Source organism: Nothobranchius furzeri, chromosome 5, assembly GCF_043380555.1.
Source record: "Nothobranchius furzeri strain GRZ-AD chromosome 5, NfurGRZ-RIMD1, whole genome shotgun sequence".
Taxonomy (NCBI): Eukaryota; Metazoa; Chordata; class Actinopteri; order Cyprinodontiformes; family Nothobranchiidae; genus Nothobranchius; species Nothobranchius furzeri.
Window position 1 is genome coordinate 73,381,444 of NC_091745.1, and position 25,469 is coordinate 73,406,912.

The 25,469-nt window shown below is 40.6% G+C and overlaps 2 protein-coding genes across 3 annotated transcripts in view; both read left to right on the forward strand.

The window, feature by feature from the left end:
• Nucleotides 1-4,592, forward strand: part of ephb6 (eph receptor B6) — a 74,664-nt gene extending 70,072 nt beyond the window's left edge. Inside the window, exons 13-19 of one of the 2 annotated variants that reach the window (XM_015950153.3) lie at nt 390-506; nt 588-835; nt 911-1,129; nt 1,215-1,364; nt 2,893-3,077; nt 3,169-3,327; nt 3,406-4,592. In XM_015950153.3, the coding sequence (XP_015805639.3) occupies nt 390-506; nt 588-835; nt 911-1,129; nt 1,215-1,364; nt 2,893-3,077; nt 3,169-3,327; nt 3,406-3,511 (1,184 nt within the window). In that variant the 3' untranslated portion in view covers nt 3,512-4,592. The remainder of the gene's footprint in view (nt 1-389; nt 507-587; nt 836-910; nt 1,130-1,214; nt 1,365-2,892; nt 3,078-3,168; nt 3,328-3,405) is intronic. The other variant, XM_015950154.3, reaches the window with a different exon arrangement.
• Nucleotides 4,593-10,899: 6,307 nt separating this feature from the next.
• On the forward strand, nt 10,900-25,429 carry trpv6 (transient receptor potential cation channel, subfamily V, member 6). The gene is made up of 17 exons (XM_015950155.3): nt 10,900-12,363; nt 12,456-12,604; nt 12,695-12,792; nt 12,873-12,995; nt 14,612-14,752; nt 14,858-14,956; nt 18,419-18,594; nt 18,674-18,820; nt 18,895-18,974; nt 19,063-19,198; nt 22,283-22,369; nt 22,441-22,517; nt 22,589-22,754; nt 22,893-22,959; nt 23,075-23,343; nt 23,422-23,528; nt 24,988-25,429. Exons 2-17 carry the CDS (start codon nt 12,474-12,476, stop codon nt 25,244-25,246), a joined length of 2,163 nt encoding a protein of 720 aa, XP_015805641.1. The 5' UTR covers nt 10,900-12,363; nt 12,456-12,473; the 3' UTR covers nt 25,247-25,429.
• Nucleotides 25,430-25,469: the final 40 nt, after the last annotated feature.

Consider the following 25,469-nt stretch of genomic DNA (forward strand, 5'->3'; position numbering starts at 1 on the left):
GATACCAACGTATCTTTGCAGATTAGTTATTATTTTTAAACTTAATAAAAATGATTGTATCTCAAACAACTAAACAGCTGTTGTTATTGTCATTACAAAGTAATGTTTGTTATAATTTCTTATATTATAATGTTAGTCCTCCCCAGTTTGGTGAAGGCTGCGCTAAAGTATGAGTAAACATGCGAAATGGCTAAAACTGGATAATGAAATAAAAACTGTCTAAATCAGTTGTGTTTATGCAAAGATTTAACAATCTGGGATTTTGTTGTTTAGAAAAGTCATCACAACTTTTGTTTAATACGTAAATCTTTCACTGACTGTGGTAATTAAACCTTATAATAGAAGAATCTGACTTTATTTATGGAATTTTCCTTTTCTTTAAATCCCAGGTGGAGTGAAGTATTACGTGGACCCTTCTACATATGAGGACCCCAGTGAGGCAGTTAAAGAATTTGCCCGTGAGATAGAACCAGCTCACCTTAAGATTGAGGAGGTGATTGGTGCTGGTAGGTTTGATAAACCGTCGTGTTTCTTTGGTGGTGTTTGCACTGTAATCCTAACTGCTTCTCTTTTCCTCTCCGCTACAGCCCAGTTTGGCGAGGTTTCTCGCGGCCGTTACCGTCCCGCGGGCCGCCGGGAGGTGTTGGTGGCAGTGAAGACTCTACGCTGGGGTGCGTCTGACAGAGAGAGGGGCATGTTCCTCAGCGAAGCGGGTGTCCTGGGACAGTTCGATCATCCCAATGTGCTGAAGTTAGAGGGTGTAGTGACTCGATCACCTCCTGAAAGGATCATCACCGAGTTCATGGAGAACGGGCCACTCGATGCCTTCCTTAGGGTCAGAAAACATCACACACTCTCAAGTTTGTTGGAGATTCTTCCGTATAACTCCTCTGATCTGCTTCCTCCTCAGGAGAACGAAGGCCAGTTTAGTGTCCTCCAGCTGGTTGGGATGCTCAGAGGGGTCGGTGCAGGGATGCGTTATCTATCTGAGAGAAACTTTGTCCACAGAGACCTGGCAGCCAGAAATGTGTTGGTCAACTCTAACCTGGTCTGCAAAGTCTCAGACTTTGGCCTCTCAAGACTCATGAGGGGCCTGGACCACAACATACCCACATACACTGCCTCTCTAGTGAGTTCAGACCCAAAACGTGTTTATTTGTTTGTTTTTTACCCAACTGTCTGATTGGAGAGTTTGACCTCGTGTCCTCCAACAGGGGAGTAAGATTCCCGTGAGGTGGACAGCGCCAGAGGCTTTTCAGCATCGTAAATTCAGCTCAGCCAGTGACGTGTGGAGCTTTGGTGTATTGATGTGGGAGGTGATGTCCTACGGAGAGCGCCCATACTGGGACATGAGCAATCAGGAGGTGGGTCAAATCGTTTAGGAGCTCAGTTCAAAACAAGATTGTCAAAATGAGCAATGTTTGGAATAAAAAGGTGCCTGACCAAGCATATTGTGATGTGTGAGCTTAAATGGGGCACCTTGTAACTATTTTCTTAAGTTATAATAGCTCTAAGGTCGATACAAACGTGTTTACGAAGTTCTCTCACACGGAGCAATCTCCGCAGTTTAATCATGACATTTTCAGCGCCTTCCAGAATGAGCTGTTTCAGGGCTCTGTCACTTTAAAGAAACTAGCTGGAGCTGGCTACGCCCACTCATCCCCTGCTCAGGCTGCTATAAGCTAAGAAGGTCCGACATCTGAGGGGCTTAGAGTAGAGCCGCTGCTCCTCCAGCGGCAGCTCTCTCTCTTGCACGTGAGAGGTGGTTTTATTTAAGTTCACCCATTTGTGACATCACAAACGGGGGTTTTTTTGAAACAGCTTTCTGACAGGATCAAGACAGGTTTTCTTTTTCACCTTTGGAGTGTTTATAGAGGCAGTAGAGATCCACATGGCAGCCCAAAATCATGCAAAAGGTGGGTTTATATAACATGTCCCCATTACATTTTCTTTTAGGGGAAAATAGAAGGAAAAAGTTGACAAAAGCATCACCCTCCAGCTAAAGACTCTTTGGGGATCATGTTGTTGGTGCTAAAATATTATAAAAATGTTATTTTTGGTATTTTATGGGTAATAGTTACTTTAAAAGATTAGAAGGATGTTTGGCTGCTTTGTAGAAAATGTTTTTAAGCTGAAAGATCTCTTTAGACTTTTGCACAGCGCTGTATATCACTTTCAAAACAAGCACAAGCTGCTGCACACAAAATTAAAGCCTTGAAAAAAGTTGAAAACAGAAGAAGAATTCAACATGAGAGGGAACGTTTTTTATTCCGTATCCAGCCAGGGAGCACACTTACACCTGATTCAGATTCTAAAAATCTGACTTACAAGCTGCATTTCTTATTGATCTAACATGTTTTAATTAACAATCATGCGCTGAGTAGCACATGGAGGGTAATGTGGGTGTTGCTAAAAGGCACTCTGACGCAGAGCTGGGAATCCAACCAGCATTTCAACAGGAAGACGGTTCCACTCTTGCCATCGGACTGAAATGTCTTATTTGGATAGTTTAGATAGGATAAAAATAAATAAGGAGGGTTTAATGGTTCAGAGAAACACACTTGATGGAATTTTCCTTTGCTGTCAAACTGTTTTTATATAAAAGCAGGAAGTGAGCGGCGACAGTTTTGGATCTGTCAGAAAAGCGACTTTTTCAGGTTTCTTTAAATAAACATGCTGATGCTGTATTTGACCAAATGCACTCGGACTCTTTCCCCGTCTTCTTGCATATTTTAATAGTTTAGAAAATGCCAAACAGCTGAGAGCTCCATGATTTCCCCTCAGCTGCTCTTGCAAGATCTCCGTGACCTCTTAGGGTCGCCAGGCACACTCAACTCCTCCGCCATCTGCCCTACTTCTGTCCAACGCCTTCCTCTCTCTGCGTGTCTGTAGGTGATGAAGGCAGTAGCGGATCAGTACCGACTCCCTCCCCCCCACAGCTGCCCCCCTGCCCTCCACTCCCTGATGCTTCAGTGCTGGCAGGCCGAGCGGGAGGACCGGCCAGGCTTTGACTCCATCCTGTCCTCGTTGGATCGGCTCATCAGACACCCCGCCTCCCTGAAGGCCGAGCCAACTCGGTGAGCTTCAAACGCACGTGGCAGCCAGCAGGCGACGGACAACCTGTTTCACTTGTGAGTCCTCACTTTTTCCACTTTTTGACATTTACAGAAGCTGCTCCCAGCCACTGCTTAGCCCCACCCCCACAGACTTATCGTCAGTGGCGACAGTCAGCGATTGGCTGAAAGCTCTGAGAATGGACAGATACCAGGAAGAGTTTGATCGAGCTGAACTGGACACGTTAGACAGAGTCAGCAGGCTCACCATGGAGTGAGTTCTTGAAATCTGATCGATTTTATTGTTTTTGCATAAATAAGAAGCTGATTTTTATTCGTCTAAACTCCTCAGAGATGTCCAGAACCTCGGCGTGAACCTGCTGGGACATCAGAGGAAGATCTTCAGTGCCGCCCAGCAGCTCCAGGCCTTTCTGACGCAAGGGCAGGTGGAGGTCTGAAATCCATCCACAGCACAGTCTGCCCCAAGGATCTGTACGGTTCTCACGCCCCTCTGCATCCTTCAACACCGTTTCATTTGATGGAGCACGTTCAAAACCAAACCAGCCAACAGCGACACTCTGTACTGCATATCCTCGTAGAACGTACACCACAACCTGAAGGGGAGAGAAAAGAGACTCTCCTGGGGAAAACAGAGGAGAGGTGCACCACGGGAGGTCAGAATGACATCAGGAAGAAGGATTTAATGATTTTTTTGTGCTTTTCACTTGATTTCACTAATGTCTGCCTTCCTCTCACTGTGCCAGTCAAACTCCTCCTCTTCCTCCTCATGTCTGGATTTCTTTTAGGAAAACTTTTTTTTTGGTAAGAATAAACAAAAACCTCAAGGAGATTTTATCCCTCAAAGAATTGCGTGAAGACAATCAAAGCCTTTCTTTAACTTTTTTAGTTAAACGTGAAGTTTTGTCGCGTTTTCGTAAACTGCCAAATTACCCTTCAGCAGCACATGGTGGTCAAGAGTTCCTCCTATTTAGAGAGGCGTAGTTTGTTTAGTGTTCAAACTAAATAGCTTTAAACCACAAGTCCAAAAAAGTTAAGTTCAATCATAAAAGATGCTTTTAGAAAATCTCTAAGCCATGTTTAAAGGCAGATCCAGGGTTTGTGTGACTCACTCAGCTGCAAACGCAAACCTCCATCTGTGACTGAACCAGAAGCACGGCACCTTTACGTGTAGATGTCATGCTTCACCTCTTTTTGTTTGACTGACTGAGTAAAAAGACGCCGAGTCGCGGAAGCGTTGTGAATGTGTGAAATGGGAAGGATGGTTAATATCGAGTCTGATTTACACTTGAAGGAAAGAAAATGCTTTGTGCCCCATTTGTAACGTGTGTGTGTGTGTGTGTGTGTGTGTGTGTGTGTGTGTGTGTGTGTGTGTGTGTGTGTGTGTGCGCGCGCGTGCTTGAGACAAGTGTGTCAGGTTACACACACTTCTGTTTTCTTGTATGAGTGTTCACCTTTTTTACCACCTTTATTCTGTAATTGTGCAAATTTGTAAAATAAAAACAATTTTATTTAAAAATTGTTGGGGTAATAATTGTTTTTGGTTTTTCTAAGCAGTTAAAATTTTATTTCTGCCAATAATAAACATAATAACAATCAGTCATAATATTATGACCACCAACACAAAGTAAAAACTATAATGATGCCTGGTGGCAGTGGTGCCTCCAAGGAGAGGCAAGGCGGGGGTCATGACCACCCCTGGGAAATTGTTGGCCACCCCACTGCCCCCCAGGACCCCCCCCCCCCCCCAATGCACTCACCTAAAGGATTATTAGGACCCCCTTTCACCTTCAGAACTGCCTTAATTCTATGTGGCATTGATTCAACAAGGTACTGAAAGCATCTTTAGAAATGTTGGCCCATGTTGATAGGATAGCATCTTGCAGCTGATGGAGATTTATGGGATGCACATCCAGGGCACGAAGTTCCCGTTCCACCACATCCCAAAGATACTCTATCGGGTTGAGATCTGGTGACTGTGGGGGCCATTGTAGTACAGTGAACTCATTGTGTTCAAGAAACCAGTTTGAAATGATTGGAGCTTTATGACATGGTGCATTATCCTGCTGGAAGTCGCCATCAAGCGTGGGTACACGGTGATCACGAAGGGATGGACATGGTCAGAAACAAAGCTCAGGTAGCCTGTGGCAATTAAACCATGCCCAATTGGCGCTAAGAGGCCTAAAATGTGCCAAGAAAACATCCCCCCCACACCATTACACCACCACCACCAGCCTGCACAGTGGTAACAAGGCATGATGGCTCCAGGAGGGAGGTCACTTGAATATCCGTAGTTTGAGTTCTAAAAGTGATGAGATAAAACATGTTCTTAAGGACTCTAACTTGGACTTCCTATGTTTATCAGAAACTTGGTTAAATAAAAACTCCCCATCTGCAGCCCTACATTTTCCTGGCTATAATGTTTTTAGGAAAGATAGAAAGACTAGTAAAGGTGGGGGGTTACTGTTTTATATCAAAGATCATATATCATGTAAAGAGGTTCATTGCTCAGTTAATGAGCTTGAGCATATCTGCCTTAATATTACCTTGTCACCACAAATGTCCTTTATTATCATTGGAGTGTATAGACCACCGTCTGCTAAAGCTATTTTCTTTGACAAATTAGAAACTGTTCTAAAGGAATGTAGCTCAGGGAAGGAAATATTGGTAATGGGGGACTTCAACGTAAATTGGGAGGATGAATGCATCAGCAAAGCACTACGAAGGGTAACAAATAAATTTGATTTTGCTCAACTAATTAAAAAGCCCACCAGAATACCATCGTCTTCAAAAATTCAAATTGATTTGATATTCACTAACAAGCCTGAAAGATGACAAAATCATTTAACGTGGTTACTGGTCTGTCTGACCATAACCTTACTCTTATAGTAAGGAAGCTCACTAAATCCCGTTTCCATATAAAGCCTCACACTAAATCTAGCCAATTTAGAATACCCAAATGTGATGTTGATAAATTAGATCGGGAAATCAAAAATATTAACTGGGATCAAATCATATCTGGTGTAGATGTGGATAGTGATACAAATGTCCTCATGTCCACAATCCAAAACATAGCAAAGCGATTCCTTAAGAAAAGCAAACCTAAAGGGAATAATAGATATACACTCCCCTGGATCTCTAGTGAAATAAGGAGATTAATGAAAGAACGGGACGATGCCTTAAAACTCTATCTTAAGACCAACCTATTGCCTGATAGGAACATATTTGTGTCCTTGAGAAACAAAGTAATTAGGGAAATCAGGTTTGCAAAATCTAACTTCTTTGTTGACCTCACACAAGATGCTAAGGGACAGAACCTGCCCTCTTCTCCCAATGATGGGACAGGAATTCGAGAAATGTGATTGGTAGCTAAGACTCATGCTCTCATTGGTTCCACCCAAGTTCCTCCCACTGACACTAGAATCGAGACAAAAAGATCCGTAACTGTAGATTTGAGGTTTGTACCTGTAGAATGAAATGTGTGTTTTGAGAGTTTTGATTTCAAACTTGTACCTTGATTTTTTCAATTTGGAAGTCTGCTAGTTACAAAACGAAAGTTTCATGTTTCTGAATGAATGTTTGATGTACAAAATAAAAGTTGGATTTTGCAAAATAAAAAATACATGTACAAAATACAATGTTCCTGTTACAAAACAAGAAATACAAGTACGAATTGAGAATTACAAGTTAGAAAACTAAAGTTACAAGTTACGAATCCAAAGTTACAAGTTACGAATCCAAAGTTACATGTGATGAAACATGTTCGAAGTTACAAAACTTGGTGCAAGTTACGCTGAATATTGTCCCAATCCTAGCTCCATACCCCACCACTTTGTACTTTTATTCAGCAGAAGCTATCAAGCAGCAGAACCACAAGGTCTGCACTAAGAGGGGACTGAGTAGTTCCTCATAGGTCTAGTTCTTTTGGACAGTTATGCTTTTCTGTGAGAGCCTCTAAACTGTAGCCTGGCCAGCCAGACTAAATAAATGTAGTATTTAGTCTGGCCACGCTCCATTGACGGCTCTCGGTTGTGGGGCGGGTTCTACCGTTGTCTTTCAAATGATCTCCGCATTCCACTGGACAATGAATGTGACATACTCTTGTTTCACTCTGTTGCATCATCCCACCCACCAGGCATATAGAGTGCCCTGATTGGCCCACAAAGCAGATAAAGCTCTGTGATTAGTTCACTAAGCAGATAGAGCTCTATGATTGGCCCACCATTATGGACCAATCACAGCTCTTTATGTGTTTGAAACCCCTCTAGAGAGCTGTGATTGGCTAGCCAGAGTCCTGGTAGGAGCTGATGAGGTTCCAATGGAGCATGCCTAGACCAAACTTTGCAAAGCAAGAATTTGGTCTAGTTCACTAGGCTATCTAAACTGTGGAATCAGATACCATTGGACATTAGAAACTCCACTTCACATCGTACATTTAAACTCAGTTTTAAGAACTGGCTTTTAAGCACACAAAAATGTGAACACCTTTCATAATCATTGTATGTTTGTTTTTAGATTTTATTTATTTTGTAACCTATAGTATGTATGATAGATACTGCAAATTGATATATGCTTACTTTTGATTCCCTAATGAGTTGTATGGGTATATGAATTATTAATTTATTTTTTATATTTTATCTTTATTTTTTGTGTGTTATGTTTTAATGAAATTGAGTGTAATGGCGTTACGATTTATTGTTGTATATTAATTAGTTACTATGCTCATCTAACCTGTCTTTCTTCTCCTTAGCCATCGTGCTTACGGTAGTATAACATCTTGCCACTGGACTACAGTTGAAAATTAGCCTGCTGGCTAACACTGGCACATTTACAGAAATGTTTATTAATGTGCACGGTCCTTAAATAAATAAATGAAATGAAATGAAAATGAAATGTTCTCATTCTGTTTACGCCAAATTCTGACTCTACCATTTGAATGTCTCAACAGAAATCCAGACTCATCAGACCAGGCGACATTTTCCAGTCTTCAACTGTCCAGTTTTGGTGAGCTGGTGCTAATGGTAGCCTCTTTTTCCTATTTGTAGTGGAGACGAGTGGTACCCGGTGGGGTCTTCTGCTGTTGTAGCCCATCCGCCTCAAGGTTGCGCGTGTTGTGGCTTCACAAATGCTTTGCTGCATTCCTCGGTTGTAACGAGTGCTTATTTCAGTCAAAGTTGCTCTTCTATCAGCTTGAATCAGTCGGCCCATTCTCCTCTGACCTCCAGCATCAACAAGGCATTTTCGCCCACAGGACTGCCGCATACTGGATGTTTTTCCCTTTTCACACCATTCTTTGTAAACCCTAGAAATGGTTGAGGGTGAAAATCCCAGTAACTGAACAGACCAGCCCGTCTGGCACCAACAACCATGCCACACTCAAAATAGCTTAAATCACCTTTCTTTCCCATTCTGACCTTCAGTTTGGAGTTCAGGAGATTGTCTTGACCAGGACCACACCCCTAAATGCACTGAAGCAACTGCCATGTGATTGGTTGAATAGATAATTGCATTAAGGAGAAGTTGAACAGGTGTTCCTTATAATCCTTTAGGTGAGTGTATGTATAGCACCTTGTAGAGCTTTGCAACCGCCCAAGGCGCTTTACAACACTTTACAATATCTTCTAACCCTGTTTACTGCATTAGCCGCCAATAGAAAATAGTTCGTACAACACACAGAAAATTAGCATTCATGGCCCATGTAGCCCTCCCTGTGAACATTTCAGGGGGGCACTGCCTGGTAGGAGGTGGTAAAAGTGAACAATTGACTTTGAATTTGATGTGTTGGAAGCAAATTAGCTACAGTAGATCTTGACTGATGTTTTCCATTTGCAGTTCAAGACCAAGAACTGGTCGACCAGCAGGTAGGATGAACTTGGAAGTCAGAGGTTAGCTGATTTCTAGAATGAGCTACTGCACAAAACCATTTAAATTTTAAAAGAATGTGCCTGACAATTGGACTCCACCAAAGAGTCAACCTGTAGTTTTTTTAAATGAATTTCATTTAACACGCCAGCTCACCCAGAAGTCCTTCTTTGCGAGCGTGTTCACCTTGAAGTTCTGTCACCTTGACGGTACTAGGAAACTTCAGGTCTGATCAGCAGGTTTTTTTCCTGCAGAATCTGGGTTTGGGATCTGTCGGGGTCAGCAGCAGCCTTAAAAGAAACACCGATGTCCCGCATCACCCTCATCTTCTGGTATCAGAGCAAACCAAAAAAGATAAGAAGAACTGCAAAAACAAACCCTCATTCTCAGAACTGCATGATGTCCATCAGCACATCCGGCTGCAGTAAATCACTGATCATCCATTTAAAATAACCTCATTTGCACACATGTATCCATGACCTGATCGTGCTGAAAAAGTTGAAGGTTGCATGTTCAAATTTGTAACATTTTGCATATTTTTTAAAGAAACACGACATCTTTGGAACAAATCTAGGCAGAACTTTAAGTCATAACTTCCATTTTATGCACTGTTATTAGATGGAAATTTGACCAAGCAAAAATCTAAATTATTCCGTATTTTAAGAGAAAGAAAATCAACTTATTTCCTTTTAAATATTATGATGTTTTCAGGCTTGTTGGGACTAAGATTTGTTTCAGAAGAGTTTAATTTAAAGTTTAAACTTGTTTTAAAAAGCAGGAAGCTTAGTTTTGTAGTGTATGAATAAATAAGAAATGCATCATAAAATGTTTTGCGGAAAAGTTAAGGCATTTTGTAATTTTACACTTTCAAAAAGACCCAAAAATATGACTTCATAAAGCTGAAAGACATTTTCGTTTTGTCTTTAAACAGATATTTATTCTGTAAAATCTGCAGCAGATTTAAATGAAAATTACTCTAAAAGTAACAAAAGACATCAGAACATTACTTTTTTTGTTAGCACAGTGTCGCCGCGGCGAGGCTCTGAAGACGGCTACAGTGTTCGTCAAACGTCAGCAAAAACAAGGTAATTACAACTATTTTGCTGCGTTAAAAAAGAACCAAGTAATGCAGTTGGATGAAATACACAGAATGAACACACAAAATATGTTACATCACAACATTGTCTGTTTTTCTACAGAATGCATTTTTACAGTGCAGACAATTGAATATCAGCAATGTGTGTTAAAAGTGACGATGTGTAGTTTTTGCCATTAATCTCTGGAAATATCCATCAAAATGTTGTTGTAAATGAATTAAAAGATGCCCAGCTGTTGAAAAAAAATTGGCTGCTTCATACAGTGGCGTGTCCAGATGTTTTCAAATGGGGTGGCCCGGGGGGGGGGGGCACAACTTTGTGCATGGGTGGCACCAATGTTATGATTTTTTTTTTGTTTTACCCCCAAGCCTTTTGTGCACAATGAAAAGCCTATTTGAAGGTAAATTACTGTGGTGACACCTGGGGTGGCCAATCAGATTCCAAGGGTGCCATGTGCTAACCCAGGCCTCTCCTTGGACACGCCCCTGGCTTCATAACATATAACCATAAAAATCTGCTCTAAAATAAATGACATCTACTAAGGATCTACTAACGCAGAGGAACAGTACAACGTTCTGGAATGGCCATCTCCTGAATATTATTGAAAATCTGTGGTGTGAGTTAAAGAGAGCGGTCTGTGCTCAGAAGCCATCAAACCTGAAAGAACTATGTCTAGTAAAGAAAAATGGTCCAAAATACCTTCAACCAGAATCCAGACTCTCAGTGGAAGCTATAGGAAGCATTTAAAGGCCATTATTTCTGCAAAAGGGGGATCTACTAAAAAATAATTGAGTTCATTTCCTTTTTGCCCAAATTTATGCACCTGCCTCATTTAATGTAAATCCTATAAACTTCGTTTCACTTCTCAAATATCACTCAGTGTGTCTCTTTATGATATATTTGCTTGAAAATTTTCATCGTAACGACTGATACAGGAAAATCGTGAAAAATAGCAACTTTTACAGCCCTCTGTAAATGAGCTGTTACAGTCCAGTAACTTTTCCATTTGACATCAACTTCTTTTCAGGAACAATATTCATATTTCCTCTCATTTTAAGGTCACACCACTAAAAACATAATGGGTATTTGTTTAATAGTAAATGAAGTCAAATAGTATAATTATAAACCATAGCGCCTTGTTATGCCTGTAACATAACGAGCATTTAGCTCGTCACAAGTAAACCGGATCTTTGTGTAATAATTGTTTTCTGTGGCTGTCTGGACCCAAATGAACACACCGCTGTTACATGTGCTCAGAAACACTTGCAGGAAAACCCACAGAATCATGTTTTTATGGCGTTATTGTTTCTTTATAAAGACATTACCTGTGTGGAAACCAGCTGTCTTTATGACACTGCTTAAAAACGGCGCTCACAGTCTGGTAAACAGCTATTACCTCAACAATACGGAATGACCAAGGCCTCCTATAGAGGCTCCCTAAAGCCTGTTTATCCTGCGGCTGACCTCCTTTGCTGAGTCATGATCTATAAACGATACAGGAAAATATCTGCACACTACGGGTGGCGTTGAATTAGTCGACAAAATCAGCTGCTACATCAAAAACGTCTGAACTGAATGTCTGATTTCTGATCAGTTGACGTATTTAATAAAAAGATTGTTTTTGAAGAAAGTGACTCGTCTTCTTGGGCATGATGCCTCCTTCTAAAGGATCATTACGGTCTTTGTGCTGCAGCAGTTACGTGTTTGTGATCGCCCCTGTTGACAGGTGAGAAATGCCTAAAATGTTATATCACTGTGAATAAAACTAGGAAATTATCCCAGTTTAGTGATTTTTTTTCCAGGTGTGGAGCATCAAAAACAATCGCCTGGCCCATTTTGCCTTGGTTTGAGGTTTAGATTAGAATCACATCATCCACGTAATTTTCCAAACAGGTTTTTTTTTTTTTTTTTTTTTTACAGTTCACTTAAAACAAACACCGCTGAGTGTGGACTTTCATGAGGCTGCAGAATTGTCATAGTGGTCATGCAGGTTTTGGGGGAGTTTGGAGGAATGTTGACAGGCCCGGAGACAGCCGGACCAGGCCATTTTCACTTGTCAATACATTTGAAATCAGCATGATGAACCAGGACAAACGTTGAGCTCACACTTTCTCTGTGGGCTTTCTGACCAGCAGGTGAAGTCTACCTGTTAATTACTGCCTGAGTGTCGCTGTCTCACCTGTTCACTCATCCTCCCACCTCTTGTCTCCACCCACCCCCTCACGGTCAGGTCATATATATAAAAGAGGGATGCAGTTTGGACCGCAGTTCTCCCTGGGGACCTCTTAAAACTGGTTTCAGCAGCAAAGGAGTTGTACTTTTATGCTTTTTGGGTAAGATGGATTTTTGTTTTCAACCATAAACCAAAACTTTTTAGGACTTTAATCAAATGATCTTTTTATTTTTTTTTTCCTTTGTCTCCCAGTTGAGCACCAGGTGTGAAATGTCTCCGGCTCTGGCCAGCTCTGCTCCCAGCGAGCTCAACCACTGGTGGACCCAGCTGAGGTTTCGCCTTCAAAACAAAAAAGGATGGAACGAGATGTTGGATGAAACTTTCCTTATCTACACAAAAAAGTAACAGATCCATATAAAGTGCCATCGCTCCGAGGATTTGGATATATTTGGGGATACTTAAAGTTCATTTTCTGCCCTTTCGCCCCACAGCGTCAGCGACATCCCTCTGTTCTACGCGGCTAAAAACAACAGCGTCGGCTGCATCAGGAAACTGCTAAACTGTTCCTCCACCAACATCTTTGAGAGAGGTGAGACTGAAGCCTGAATCCTGCGTTTCTATCATTGCTGTTTTTATTCATATCTTTAACGCTAAACCTTCCCCTCTCAGGAGCCCTCGGAGAAACGGCCCTTCATGTTGCTGTGATGAACGACAACGCAGATGCTGCGGTGGCTTTGATGGATGGAGCGCCTGAACTCATCAATGAACCCATGACCTCTGAGATTTTCCAAGGTTTGCATCCAGAAACAAACACCTGAAATCTTTTCATGTCCTTAGAAAATGAAAGAGTTAAAGAGAAACACGAGTTTAACCTCGCCTACAACCAACCCTGAAGTAAACTTGTTCTGCAGCCGAAGCGCACAATGTGTGATTCGGCTCAGTGATAACAAGGCTGTTTTCATTCTAAGGGACTGAGTTTAGCTTCAAGCCTAACTCTCACTAACAGGGTTAGTTAAAATGCAGAGGTGTGGACTCGAGTCACATGACTTGGATTCGAGTCAGACTCGAGTCATTTTTTAATGACTTCTGACTTGTCTTCATAAAATCTATAAAGACTTACGACTTGACTTGGACTTGAACGCCAATGACTTGCGACTTGAATCGACTTGCACCTGTTGACTTGATGATGACTTGAGCATATTTGATATTTTATCACAAAGTGGCACGACGTGGACAAAAATCATAAATCATTCCTCGTTCTGGGTTTGATTTACTGCTAAATGCGGCAGCACTTTGTTTATGATCAAGTTCAGTTGAATTTTCTGCTTTTTTGAGAAAATAAATTAAGTTTTATTTCTGGAATTTATTTATTATCACCATCATTAAACTGAAGTTGGGCCGATGACTTGATTATGACTTGAAAATTCAAAGTTAAGGACTTGGACTTGACTTGGACTTCCCATACCATAGTTTATTTATATTGCACGTTTAAAACGCAGCATGGGAGCTGCCCAAAGTGCTGCACAGGCTGGACCAAAACACGACCAATCTAAGCGACTAAAACAGAAGATAAAAATACCGATCAAAAGCAGATAAAATATGAGGAATACTAAAAACACAATAAAACACTAAAACGAGTCATGGTCTAAAAGCCACATCGTGGAAGTGGGTCTTTAAACGAGATTTAAAAACGGCCAATGATGGAGCCTGCCGAACTACAATGGATAGAGTTCCACAGCTTTGGGGCAGCATGTACAAATGCTCGTTCACCCCGCGATTTGTATCGCATCCGGGACGCGCAAAGCAGCAGGAGGTCAGCCGATCTCAACGTGAGCGTGGGTACATAGGGAGTGAGCAGGTCAGAGAGATGGGGAGGTGCCAGGTCGTTGAGTGCTTTGAATACAAAAGTCAATAACTTAAACTGTACTCTGAAAATGACAGGGAGCCGGTGAAGATGTGCCAGGACAGGGGTAATATGGCTACGTCGGTGCGTATTTGTCAAGAACCTGGCAGCAGAGTTCTGGACGACCTGCAGCCAATTCAGGGCAGAGACCGGAGCACCAACTAGGAGGGCGTTTGCATAGTCCAGGCGAGAGGTAATGAAAGCACGGATGGTCCATCATTGACTTTGGACTCGACTTGGACTTTGTTATCTTTGACTTGGACTTGACTCGAGACTTGACTGGAAAGACTTGTGACTTACTTGGGACACGGTCACACCTCTGTTAAAATGATAAGAACCAGCTCTGTTTAGGACCAGCATGCACTGGTCACTGGTTAACAAGCACAAGATGCAGCAGGAATGAGTACTGGTTTTGTCTGTAATTGACATTTTTATGTACAAATCACCAGAATCTTGTGATATTTACCTGTGCACAGATTAAACTGCGACTCCATCCCTCTTTCAGGTATTACTCCCCTCCACATCGCTGTGGTGAACCAAAACATCGACCTCGTTGAACAGCTGATTCGTCGTGGAGGTGACGTTTCCGCACCTCGAGTCACCGGTCTTTATTTCAAGAAGAGGAAAGGAGGACTGATGTACTGTGGTGAGTCAGCTTGACAATATGTCAGCAGCAGCTAAAGTGCTAAAGGGTTGGATGCAAAATGAGCTGAAGTTGACAAAATCATGCAAGTTAATGTTTTGGGAACAGGTGAGCACATCCTGTCTTTTGCTGCTTGCACTGGAAACCTGGACATCATGACCATGCTGATGGACAATGGGGCCAGCACCAGGGTCCAAGACTACAAAGGTTTGAAATCCCAATTCATGTTGTTTTCAGTCAAGGCAGTTTCTTGGGATATAAAATTGATTCACATTGGAGCTCAGTTCATTCACCAGGAAATAAATAAATTATTTCCTACAAGCCAGAAATTGATCAAAGTTATTTATTTAGTCCTTTTCAAATTTTGTTGCATTCAGATCAATTAAAGGCAATCTAACCTGATAAAATCCTAATTACCTACCAATCACTACGTTTCACAGTCAAATTTAGTTACTATTATCATTTAACCCTGACACAATCAGTTATTTTCTCAAGAAGAGCTTTTAATAAAAGAGCTCTGCATTTTGGCTGGAAAAATACACATTGTGTTAATGTGTTAACCCTCTCAGGCTCAAAATAAGTTTTGGTAAAAGGACGAACAACTAAGTCCTTCAGGGGTACTTCTGAGTTAAAAAATGCTCATGAAACACGTATGTGGAGTAACCAGGTAGGTAGGTAGGTTTTAACGTTGCTAATCTGCAACGCCTGCCTCCAGAGGGTTAAAGGTGAAATATGTAAGATTTCTACCAAGAAATAATCACAAAATAATGTACTGTCTCTATTATGTTGGAAGGAACGTTATACTGAGACAGATTTAAGTCTCAGCTGGCTGGTGGGTTGTCAGTTTTTCTCAGCCTGACAAAAACAAAAGCAGAACGCAGTTGTTTACACTGTGTGAGTTTGTGAAGTAGCCAAATTTACAGCGAGCTACCGCAGCAGTGTAATTTGACACCGGCCAGCGAAAAGCTCCAGAGTTGTTTAAAGAGCCAAAGCCAGTAGGCAGGAGCGACCCAGAAGTTACTTCTTGCACCCCTAAGAAGCCTCTGCATCTTTTTGTTGTACTCTAATATCAGATTAAGCACGCCAGAAGCTAAAGTTAAGCTAACGTTGAGCTAACAATGCAAACGGGGAATTAGAAGCAAATAGTTGGCTCTAAAAATATCTCAAGCTACTTTTTCAATTACAAACAACTGAATATTACAGTGAAACGTAAGTATGAAGTGAACAATGAGTCAATCCTGTTGTTTTACTCCCTTTAATGAGTCGTTCCGCACTATAACAGCAAGATGGCAAACAACCACACTTCCTGTAATGCTGGAGACTAACTACCATAATAAGTGTAGATATGACTCTACTTTGCTTGTCATATACAAACTTCTGGTGCTGATCCGTGTAGCAAATAAATTCCTACATTTAATTAGAAACCATAAAATGTGAAATATCACGAAATGTGAAATATCACCTTAATGGATCTTTAAGTAAATTTAATCAGAAGATTGGATCTTTTTATTGCAGGGATTGAGCAACACTCTGTATTAACTTCAAGAAAAGAGCGTGAGTCAAGTCTTAAAAGTTTAAAGATTTATTACAAAACAAATTAAAACTAGACTAACTTCAACACTAGGTGTATGGTATAACTAAGGTGAGGTAAGACTGAGAATGGTGTATGTGTGAATATTTCAGAACCAGCAAATCCGGAGAAACGATTAGTTCTGGTGGGAGTGAATGTCTTCGCGCTAAGCTTTGATTCAGAGATTCATGAACACACATTGAGACGCCATTCTGTCGGCCTACGCACCCTTTTGGAAGTCCCCGTTAGATCAGGAATGTCGACGTCCAGCTTGACCCTCTCTGGAACCGAAGCCGGTAGGAAAAGCAGCGGTAGCCGACCAGACCAGTCTTGAGATACTTCCGGGTCACAACAGTTTTGTTGGCATCTATCAAGACCCAAAACGGGGTCACGATGGTTCAGCTTTTATTCTGAAAGGAACTGTTGCAGCAGTTGGAACAGCAACAGATTTTATCCAGCTTGTCGTTGGTTCTTTCGGCTAAAGGGGAAAGTTACGGATTGGCCACTCCGACAACTTCTCTAGAACGCTTTGAACTCCCGTTAAAGATGACGTGGGCATAGTTTTATACTTCGGATGTTTTGGTTCATGGTTGAATGAAAAGATGGCAGATTTACCAAGCACCACCAAAACCACGCCTCAGTCAGATCTGGAAGAGTCTGATTGGATCAGTAAAGCAATGTGTCATGTCTTAACGCTACGTGTGATCAGTCTCTAGTGGAAACATTAAAAGTTACCATTACTTATTATATTCTGTAGGATTATAATAAAGTAATCAATATTTTCGTTTCACAAATCGGTTCACATTTTATTATTGACTAACACTTTGTTTGATTAGCTTATTAAAAACAGAGTTCTTTGATTTATTAAAACGAAAGAGTCCTTTGTCTTCATTCTTCTCTTGCGCTGGAAAGGAAAACAGTTTAGAAGCAGATGCATGAGACCTTGAACAATAACTCATGCAGATTAGATCTTGCTGAGGAGGGGGGAATTATTTTTAGGTGGAAAACAGTAATAATAAAAATGCATTGAACTTATATAGCGCTTTTCTAGACACCCAAAGACGCTTTCACACACTCTCACATTCACACACTGCTAGTGATGGTAATCTACTTGTAGCCAAAGCCGCCCTGGGGAGGTCTGACAGAGGCGAGGCTGCCATTTGGCGCCGTCGGCCCCTCTGACCACCACTAACACAGGCAAGTTGGGTGAAGTGTCTTGCCCAAGGACACAACAGCAGGATACCCCCTGGCGGGAGCTGGAATCGAACCCATGACCCTCCGATCATGAGGCAACCCGCTCTACCACCTGAGCTACTGCTGCCCCCAAACAGCATTTTTGCTGTCATTTCATTCCGTTACATCCGTAACTAGTGTAACTGGTGTAAATTGTTCTTGTCCTCCACTGACACTGCGACTGGTTATGCCAGTTATCTTATCAATCCTCTGCGTTGTGTTCTGTTGAAGAAGGGACTCAGGACACAGAGTCTGCTGGTTGTCTTTTTTATTATTGCCAGATCTGTACAAATGGAATGAACAAACGTGTTCTTTAACATGTAGTTTTCCCACACAAACGAGTCAGCAGTCCCCTCTTCTCAGGCAGCCATGAGGCAACCGAGAACGGTTAAGCGCTGACGTCGTCATGGAGCGCTTTCTTAAAGCGGCAGCACCAAAATTAAAAGTAAGGACACTAAACAACAGGAAGACCTTCAAACACGAACCAAAACAAAGATTCGTCAATACCAATCAGGATTTGGTGAAGTTTCGTAATAGTCGTGAACAGAAATAAATCTTTTTTAGCCATGAAACTCACTGGGAGTGAGAATGTAATATTTTTAGTTAAAAATGGACTACAGTAACCAAATTTGACGACAGGACGTCAGTCTTACATATTGCACCTTTAAGTAATCTGAAACATTTAAATGCAATACCATTACATAAAAAAACACATTAAAAGAGAGAACTGGGTTAATCTGTGAATGTAGTTTTGGTTTGTTTTTGCAACCTGCAAAAAAACTGAAATTGCATTTTAGTAGAAGACAATAGGAATAAGCTCATTCTGCATCTCAATCTAATGTAAATGCATTCATCTTGTCTTCTAGGCAACACGCTTCTCCATATTTTGGTGCTGCAGCCCCATAAGACCTTTGCGTGTCAGGCCATGGATCTGATCATGACCCGCGACGCAGAGCTGGACCATATGATACCGCTCGACATGGTGCCCAACTCTCGAGGCCTCACGCCCTTCAAACTAGCAGCCAAAGAGGGGAACACCGTGGTGAGTGGAGAGCTTGAGTGGAGGCCAAAGCTGGGGCAGATTGTTTCACTGATCCTGTGATTTCCTTCGTTTCCCCCAGGTGTTCCAGCACCTGGTCAATAAGAGGCGAGCAGTCCAGTGGAATCTGGGACCTTTGACCTCCTACCTGTACGACCTGACTGAGATCGACTCCTGGGCTGACAGTATGTCAGTGCTGGAGGTTATTGTGAGCAGTCCGAAGAAAGAGGTACAACAAAAACTAACTACACGTGAATAACGGTGGTAACCTGATGATGAGTCTAAAATACTTTTATTCTGAAGGCGAGACAGATTCTGGAGATTACTCCTGTCAGGCAGCTGGTCTCACTAAAATGGAACCTGTATGGAAAACATTATTTAAGGTACTTTTTTCTTTCTTTATGGTCACTGCGTAAAGTAAAAATCATCAAGATGTGTTTTAATGTGTTTTACTTCTTTGTCTTGTGTCAGGCTGCTGCTGTTAGTGTACCTCCTGTACATCGTGACATTCACCCTGATTTGTGTGTATCGCCCCCTAAAGGATGCTGGGAGGAACATCTCTAGTGACGACCCCATCAAAACCATCCTGATCCAGAAAACTCTAAGTGTGGGTTAAAGTTATGATTTTATAACAATAATACATTCTTTATTATTATACTTTAAAGGGGACATATTATAACCTATTTTCTGAAGTTAGAATAGTTCTGTGCTCCAAACAAAACATATTCATGAAGTTCTTTACACTAAATCTCTCTCATATAAAGATATCAGCAGTTTTCATCTTGACTGTTTCAGTACCTTCCAGAATGAGTCATTTCAGGGCTCTGTCAAGAAAACAAGCTGGACGTGACCTCCTCCAGATGAGAGGTGGTTCTATGATGTTTTCCCGTTTGTGACATCACAAACAGGGACTTTTTGGAATGGCTTGTTTTAGGAACATAATTCCAAAACCAAACACTAACAGACAAAATATGGACTGGTTATTTTCACATCTGGAGTGTTTATAGAGGCAGTAGAGACCCACAAGGCAGCTCAAAAAGATGCAGAAGGCGAGTTATGCATAATATGTCCCTTTTAAAACTTTCAATGCATTTAGTGCAAGAGCACTTTTATAGTAACTTTGTATTTTTCAAGTTCAAATATAGATTTGACAAACAAGTGATTATAATTCACCAATAATAATAAACTTTTCGGTTTTTTTTTTCTTTTTTTTGCAGAATGCTTTGGAATATTTTCAAACTACTTCACCAGTTTTATATTTCTTTTTCTTCGAAACAGCTAAATGAAGTTCAGTTGCTGCTGTTGACTCATTTTTTATGCATTATGCAGCATTCTGGTAAAGTCCAGAGATCCACAGTTACTGATTAAAAGAATTATATGTAGTATGTCCAAACCTTTAACTCACATATATATTTTATAATTTAAATAGGAATCTCTCCAAATGAAATGAAAATGGCTAATACTGCTGTATAAGAACAGGAACAAACGCATCTTCACTAATTACAGACCAGTCTCTCTGCTAACTCATATTTCTAATATTTTAGATTAACTCTACAACAACAGATTAGACAACTTTATAGAGAAATACAATAAAATAATTGAAAGTAGTACAGCTTTAGGTAAGCAAAGTCTACATATATGGAGATAATTGATGCAGTAGAAGAGATCACAAATAGTCTAAATAAAAAGAAATATGCAGTTGGAATATTTATTGATTTGAATAAAGCCTTTGGTATGCTTAATCATGACATATTACTAAAAAAGTTGCATAGATATGGAATTAGGGGAGTAGCCTTGAGTTGGATATAGAGTTTTTTTTAGCACAGAGGCAACAGAATGGGAAGATTTAAATCAAGGTATTTGGGCATTACCTTTGGTGTCCCGCAGGGACCAATAATGGGCCCCAAGTAGTTTAATCTGCATATCAATGACATTTTTTATCTATCTAAATTGTTCAAATGAATTGTTTTTGCAGATGCCACTGATATTTGCTATTCTAGTGATAGTTGTGGTGATTAAATAAATAATGTCAATAATGAGCTACTTAAATTAAAAACATGAATGGATATTAATACATTATCCTCAGTTTAGACAAAACTAAAATACTTTTTCTTCAGAAACCATAAAGAAAATTTAGACCAAATAAAAAATATTGATGGTGTTGTGATAGAATCTCACATTAGCCACAACGTAAAGTCTCTAAAAGTGTCTCAATTAGTAATACAGTTAAGTATTTCTTAGATTATAACGCACTGTACTTATTATACTGTTAATAGGGAGCCTAAATCACTTCTGCACCATGGGTTTCCAGAAGAACGAAAAAATAAATGCAAGTCAATGGAGCTAAAAATGTTATTTTCTGATTCCGCTTGCTTTGTCCCATGGATTTCACACATGATGTCCGTGAATCTTAAAGACTCATTTTGATACCAAGAATGAGCTTCTTTTCGAACGGGGGAATGATATTTTAGGTTTTGTGTGAAAAGAAGTCCAGGACTACAAATGCGCTTCACGAAAGTGGCGTCATCGAACCAGACACGGAGAAAACCGAGACAAAATGGCTGTAAGTTCACCAAACTTTCCACAGGACGAAAGAACTACCATAAATCTGGTCATGTGATAAGTAGCAGCTATGCTAGGGGAGAGGAGATTATGTGGTGATGTCACATAGGCTATGCAACATGCCGATTTCTGGTGTGTAGTCATGCTAATTACAAACTTTTACAAGCTAATAAATCTCAAAGTATGTGACATGCGTGGTTGAAACACCCATCAATAGTTTTCATTTAAATTGCAGTACAACATATGTGCGATCCAGGGCGTAAGGCAAAGCGGATTAGAAAATAGCGTTTTTAGCCCCGTTGGCTTGCATTCATTTTTTCGTTCTTCCGGGGACCCGTGATGCGGAAGTGACTTAGGCTTCCTATTTGTGTTGCCCTATTTAACGTATTTCATAAGAGATTTGGGGCAATAACTATACAAATTCACTACGACCCCTGTTTATTCTCCAAAAAAATTTTGTAGTCACACCAACATTTTATTTTTGCAGTCCAAACTGTTTCTTGATTTAGGTGATTTTTATAATGCACAAATACTTTATAAAGCCTGTATAAAATTCTACCTTCCACTTGCCAAAATGTCTTTACACGAAACAAAGGGAGTTATAATCTGAGGGGTTGTGGTGGCTTTAAATTCCATGTAAAAAACAAAAAACAAAAAAAAAAAAAAAACCTGCAAACAGTCAACATCGCACGGACGTGCAGATCATGTCTACATTGAGTCTGTCGGTCAAGACCACGTCTGTAAGCCGTCCAAGCTAGGTCTTTGCACCGTGGAAAGGGTCTGGTCACAGTACATGGAGTATGAGAAAGGAAGCTGAATTCACTCAACTGTTCTAAAATTATCTGTTAATAATTGAGATTACCATTAAAAGAATTGTATGTGTATATGTAGGTATATGTACATATGTATGTATATAAATATTTGTTGCAGTATGTTTGCGTACAACAACTGGCTTGAAATAAACAAACTGTAAAGTCAAAGATTCACTTATTTTTCTGCAAAAGAAGAAGCTTCTTCCAGTCATCTAGCTTTTGCAGGAATATCCCTGTACATACAACATACGATACAAAACAACAGTGAAGATGGATTTGATATTAATGTTGGTTAATTCTCCCGTTGCCTGCTTTAGGAGAGTTATGTGACCTACGGGGACAGTCTACGGCTGGTAGGAGAGATCATCAGCCTCGTGGGAGCGATTCTAATCCTGGTTCTGGAGGTGAGTAAATGAACAATGTTCCTTGTTTGTACTTATGCATGGTGCAGCACTAAAATACTTTTCTACAACAGATCCCAGACATACTGAGGGTGGGAGCAAAGCGTTACTTTGGTCAGACAGCTCTCGGAGGACCTTTCCACGTCATCCTGTAAATAAAAACCCTCTGAGAAGTGAAATACTGTTTTGCTGTGTTGTCTGATCCAGCTGCTGTCCCTCCAGCATCGTCTACGCTATCCTGGTGGTGCTGCTGACTGTGCTCAGACTCACTGAGATGCAGGGAGAGACTGAGATAATGGCGATAGCTTTGATTCTCGGCTGGTCCAATGTCTTGTTCTTTGCCCGTGGTTTTGAAAGTCTTGGTCCTTTTGTCATCATGATCCAGAAGGTCAGTGACAGCTCCCTGCAGGTTTTACTGTTTGCTTCCTTATCACAGCCACGCATGTACGCTTTTAGGCTCTTGTTTTGGTTTTTCTTGCAGCTGATCTGCTTGTGTTTTCTGTGGTTTTGTCTCATTTCCTCCTAGATTATACTTGGAGACCTGGTAAAGTATATGTGGCTGCTCATCATCATGCTCATGGCTTTTACAACCTGTGAGTATATTCTCAGAAGCTGCCTGTTTCAGAAGTTCTCACATAGCTGAAAGAAGAAACACAGTTTTTAAAAACTTTATTAAAGCAAACATGCTGTTTTTGTCATTTTTCTCAGCTATTTGGATGGTGTACATGACCCAGGATCCACTCTCCTTGTCTCAGTACCGCTCCTTCCCCTTAGCTCTCTATTCCCAGTTTGAGCTCTCTGTTAGCATGATTGATCTCCCTATGGATAACAGCATCCAGATACCCCCAATCAACCAAGTGATACTTGCCGCCTTCTCTGTGATCTGCTGTACCCTGCTGCTCAATCTGCTGATTGCCATGATGAGTGACACACAGTGGCGAGTGGCCCAAGAGAGAGATGAGCTGTGGAGGACTCAGGTAACACTTGCATAATGTCAAGTTTTCTGCTTGAAACAGACTCTGCTGTGTCGTGGTTACAGCTGTCATATTGTTCAGGTGGTGGCCACAACTCTGATGGTAGAGAGGAGGCTGCCTCGCTGTTTGTGGTGTCAGATCGGAGTGTGTGGGCTTACCTACGGCCTGAAGGAGCGTTGGTATCTCAGGTATGATGACACGACTGAACCAGAAGTTTAAATGTCAAGTTTAAACTGCTGAACCCAGATCAGAACTCAGATTTAAAAAGTGCCATTCTGTGTGAGTTTCAGTGAAAGTGCATACCACTCAGATTCAACATAACAAATGGCCGCATTCAGCCAGCGATGAGTTAGCAAAGTTGCTTCTTCAAATGTTTATATATACACCTCTATGAAGCTATTAGCTCTATTATTAGTTTCTCTGTGAATAACAAATGAATCAAAGATGACTTAAAGCAACACTAAATAAGTTTTCTGCTTTTCCCTCCATCTGCTGTAGCTGGCGCTAACAATGAGCTAATGCTAACATGAGCCAAAAGTAAAAATATCCACACTGTTAGACAAAAAATATCATTACTTTGTTGAATTTTTAATTTTAGCCATAAAATATGACCTGAAACCTGCATGTTCTGGCTGTTTCCAAAGAATTTTTTTGTGTTTCTGTGACAATGCACAGTGGTGAAGAGTACAGGAGTGTAAATCTCTATTTGTGACTGAAAAAAAATTGTTTCCCAGTGGGGGAGAAAATATTTTTCCACCGACTGTTTTCTCACTGCTCACTATGGCACCAAATAAAGCAACTGTAAATAAGTTTACTTGCTTCTCCCCCTGCTGGTTGAAAACATAATTACAACTGTTGTAAACAACCATGCTTTAGCTAGCTCTAACAACAAGCTAATGCTAAAACAAGCCAACTGACTCTAAAATAAACCACTAATTAAATATATCCACACTTTTGGTTAAAAAATATTAGTTACAAATCCAGTAGCAACAAAGGTAGGTCACCATCAGTCTGTTATTTAGGATGCAGAGACATTATTCTCTTACTTTTACTTCCAAGCTCCATGATGCTGACAAAAAAGCTAAATTCTTCTTCAAATTCTTCTTGTGCTTTTAATTGACGATCAGCAAATTGGAAAAGCTAACTGCTAGCATATGCTATAGGCTAAATGCTCAGTAAAAAAGTAGGACTAAAGCAGGCAGAGACCTTCCACTAGTGCACATTCTCAAACCACAAAACTGTTAAATGCAGTTTTTGGACCGAAGAGGGCTACAGAGCGCTGTCCAATGTTAAGTTTATGGTTCAAAAACCACTGAAACGAGTTTGAAACCAATAGCTTGAAGTGTTAAAAACTCTTCAGTTTTCCTTAGTTTTGCTTCTGTTTTCATGCACTGATACCAGAGCTGTGCATCAATTCTGGTTTTTCGAGGCTCATGCTACTTTAAATTAATTCCTCTATGCCTGTAAGCATCTACAATGCATCCATCTTCATTTGTCTCCCATTTCATTTTCTTATCTACACTTTTTTGTCTTGAACTGAGTTTCATTTTGGCTGTAGCGTACAAATGTGGCCTTGAAAACAGAGTGATCTGAGCTTGAATAAAGACTGATTAGTTCTGTGCATTTTAATTTCTCATTTATCTGCAGGGTGGAGAACAGAAACGATATGATGTTGCAAAAAATGAGGCGCTACGTTAAAGCTTTCTCTAAGGAAAATGAAAATGAAGAGGGTGAGGAGAAATCAGATGCAGCAAACGGATCCCCGATTCTTCGATCTGAAAGCAAAAATGCCAGAAACAAAAAGGCGGTGGCAGCCTGGGATGTGGTACGCCTCAGCACTTTGGGTTTGGACATGGAGATGGAGATAGAGGAGCCAGAAGACATAAAGGAAATAAAATATGTTTAGATTGTAATTCTGTCTGATATAAATCTGCATTACTTTGAACTTTCTTTCAGTTTTTTCCCCTTTCATAGGCAACAGTGCAATTCTTTCTGCAGTATTATGCTATCGTACAGAGTGTGTTATTTGTACAGCAATATGTTAAAATATGTAACAATAATATATGCAAAGCTAAATAAAGTGTAAGATTAAACTTGTCAAATAAATATGTAAGAATAAAAGCTTCTGA

What these genes read in the sequence shown, in the direction of transcription:
- trpv6 (XM_015950155.3), top strand. Translation starts at nt 12,474, where the DNA reads ATGTCTCCGGCTCTGGCCAGCTCTGCTCCCAGCGAGCTCAACCACTGG. An exon ending in TTCCTTATCTACACAAAAAA is followed by an intron (nt 12,605 to 12,694) that starts GTAACAGATCCA and finishes TTCGCCCCACAG; the next exon opens with CGTCAGCGACATCCCTCTGT. An exon ending in TTCTAATCCTGGTTCTGGAG is followed by an intron (nt 22,370 to 22,440) that starts GTGAGTAAATGA and finishes TTTCTACAACAG; the next exon opens with ATCCCAGACATACTGAGGGT.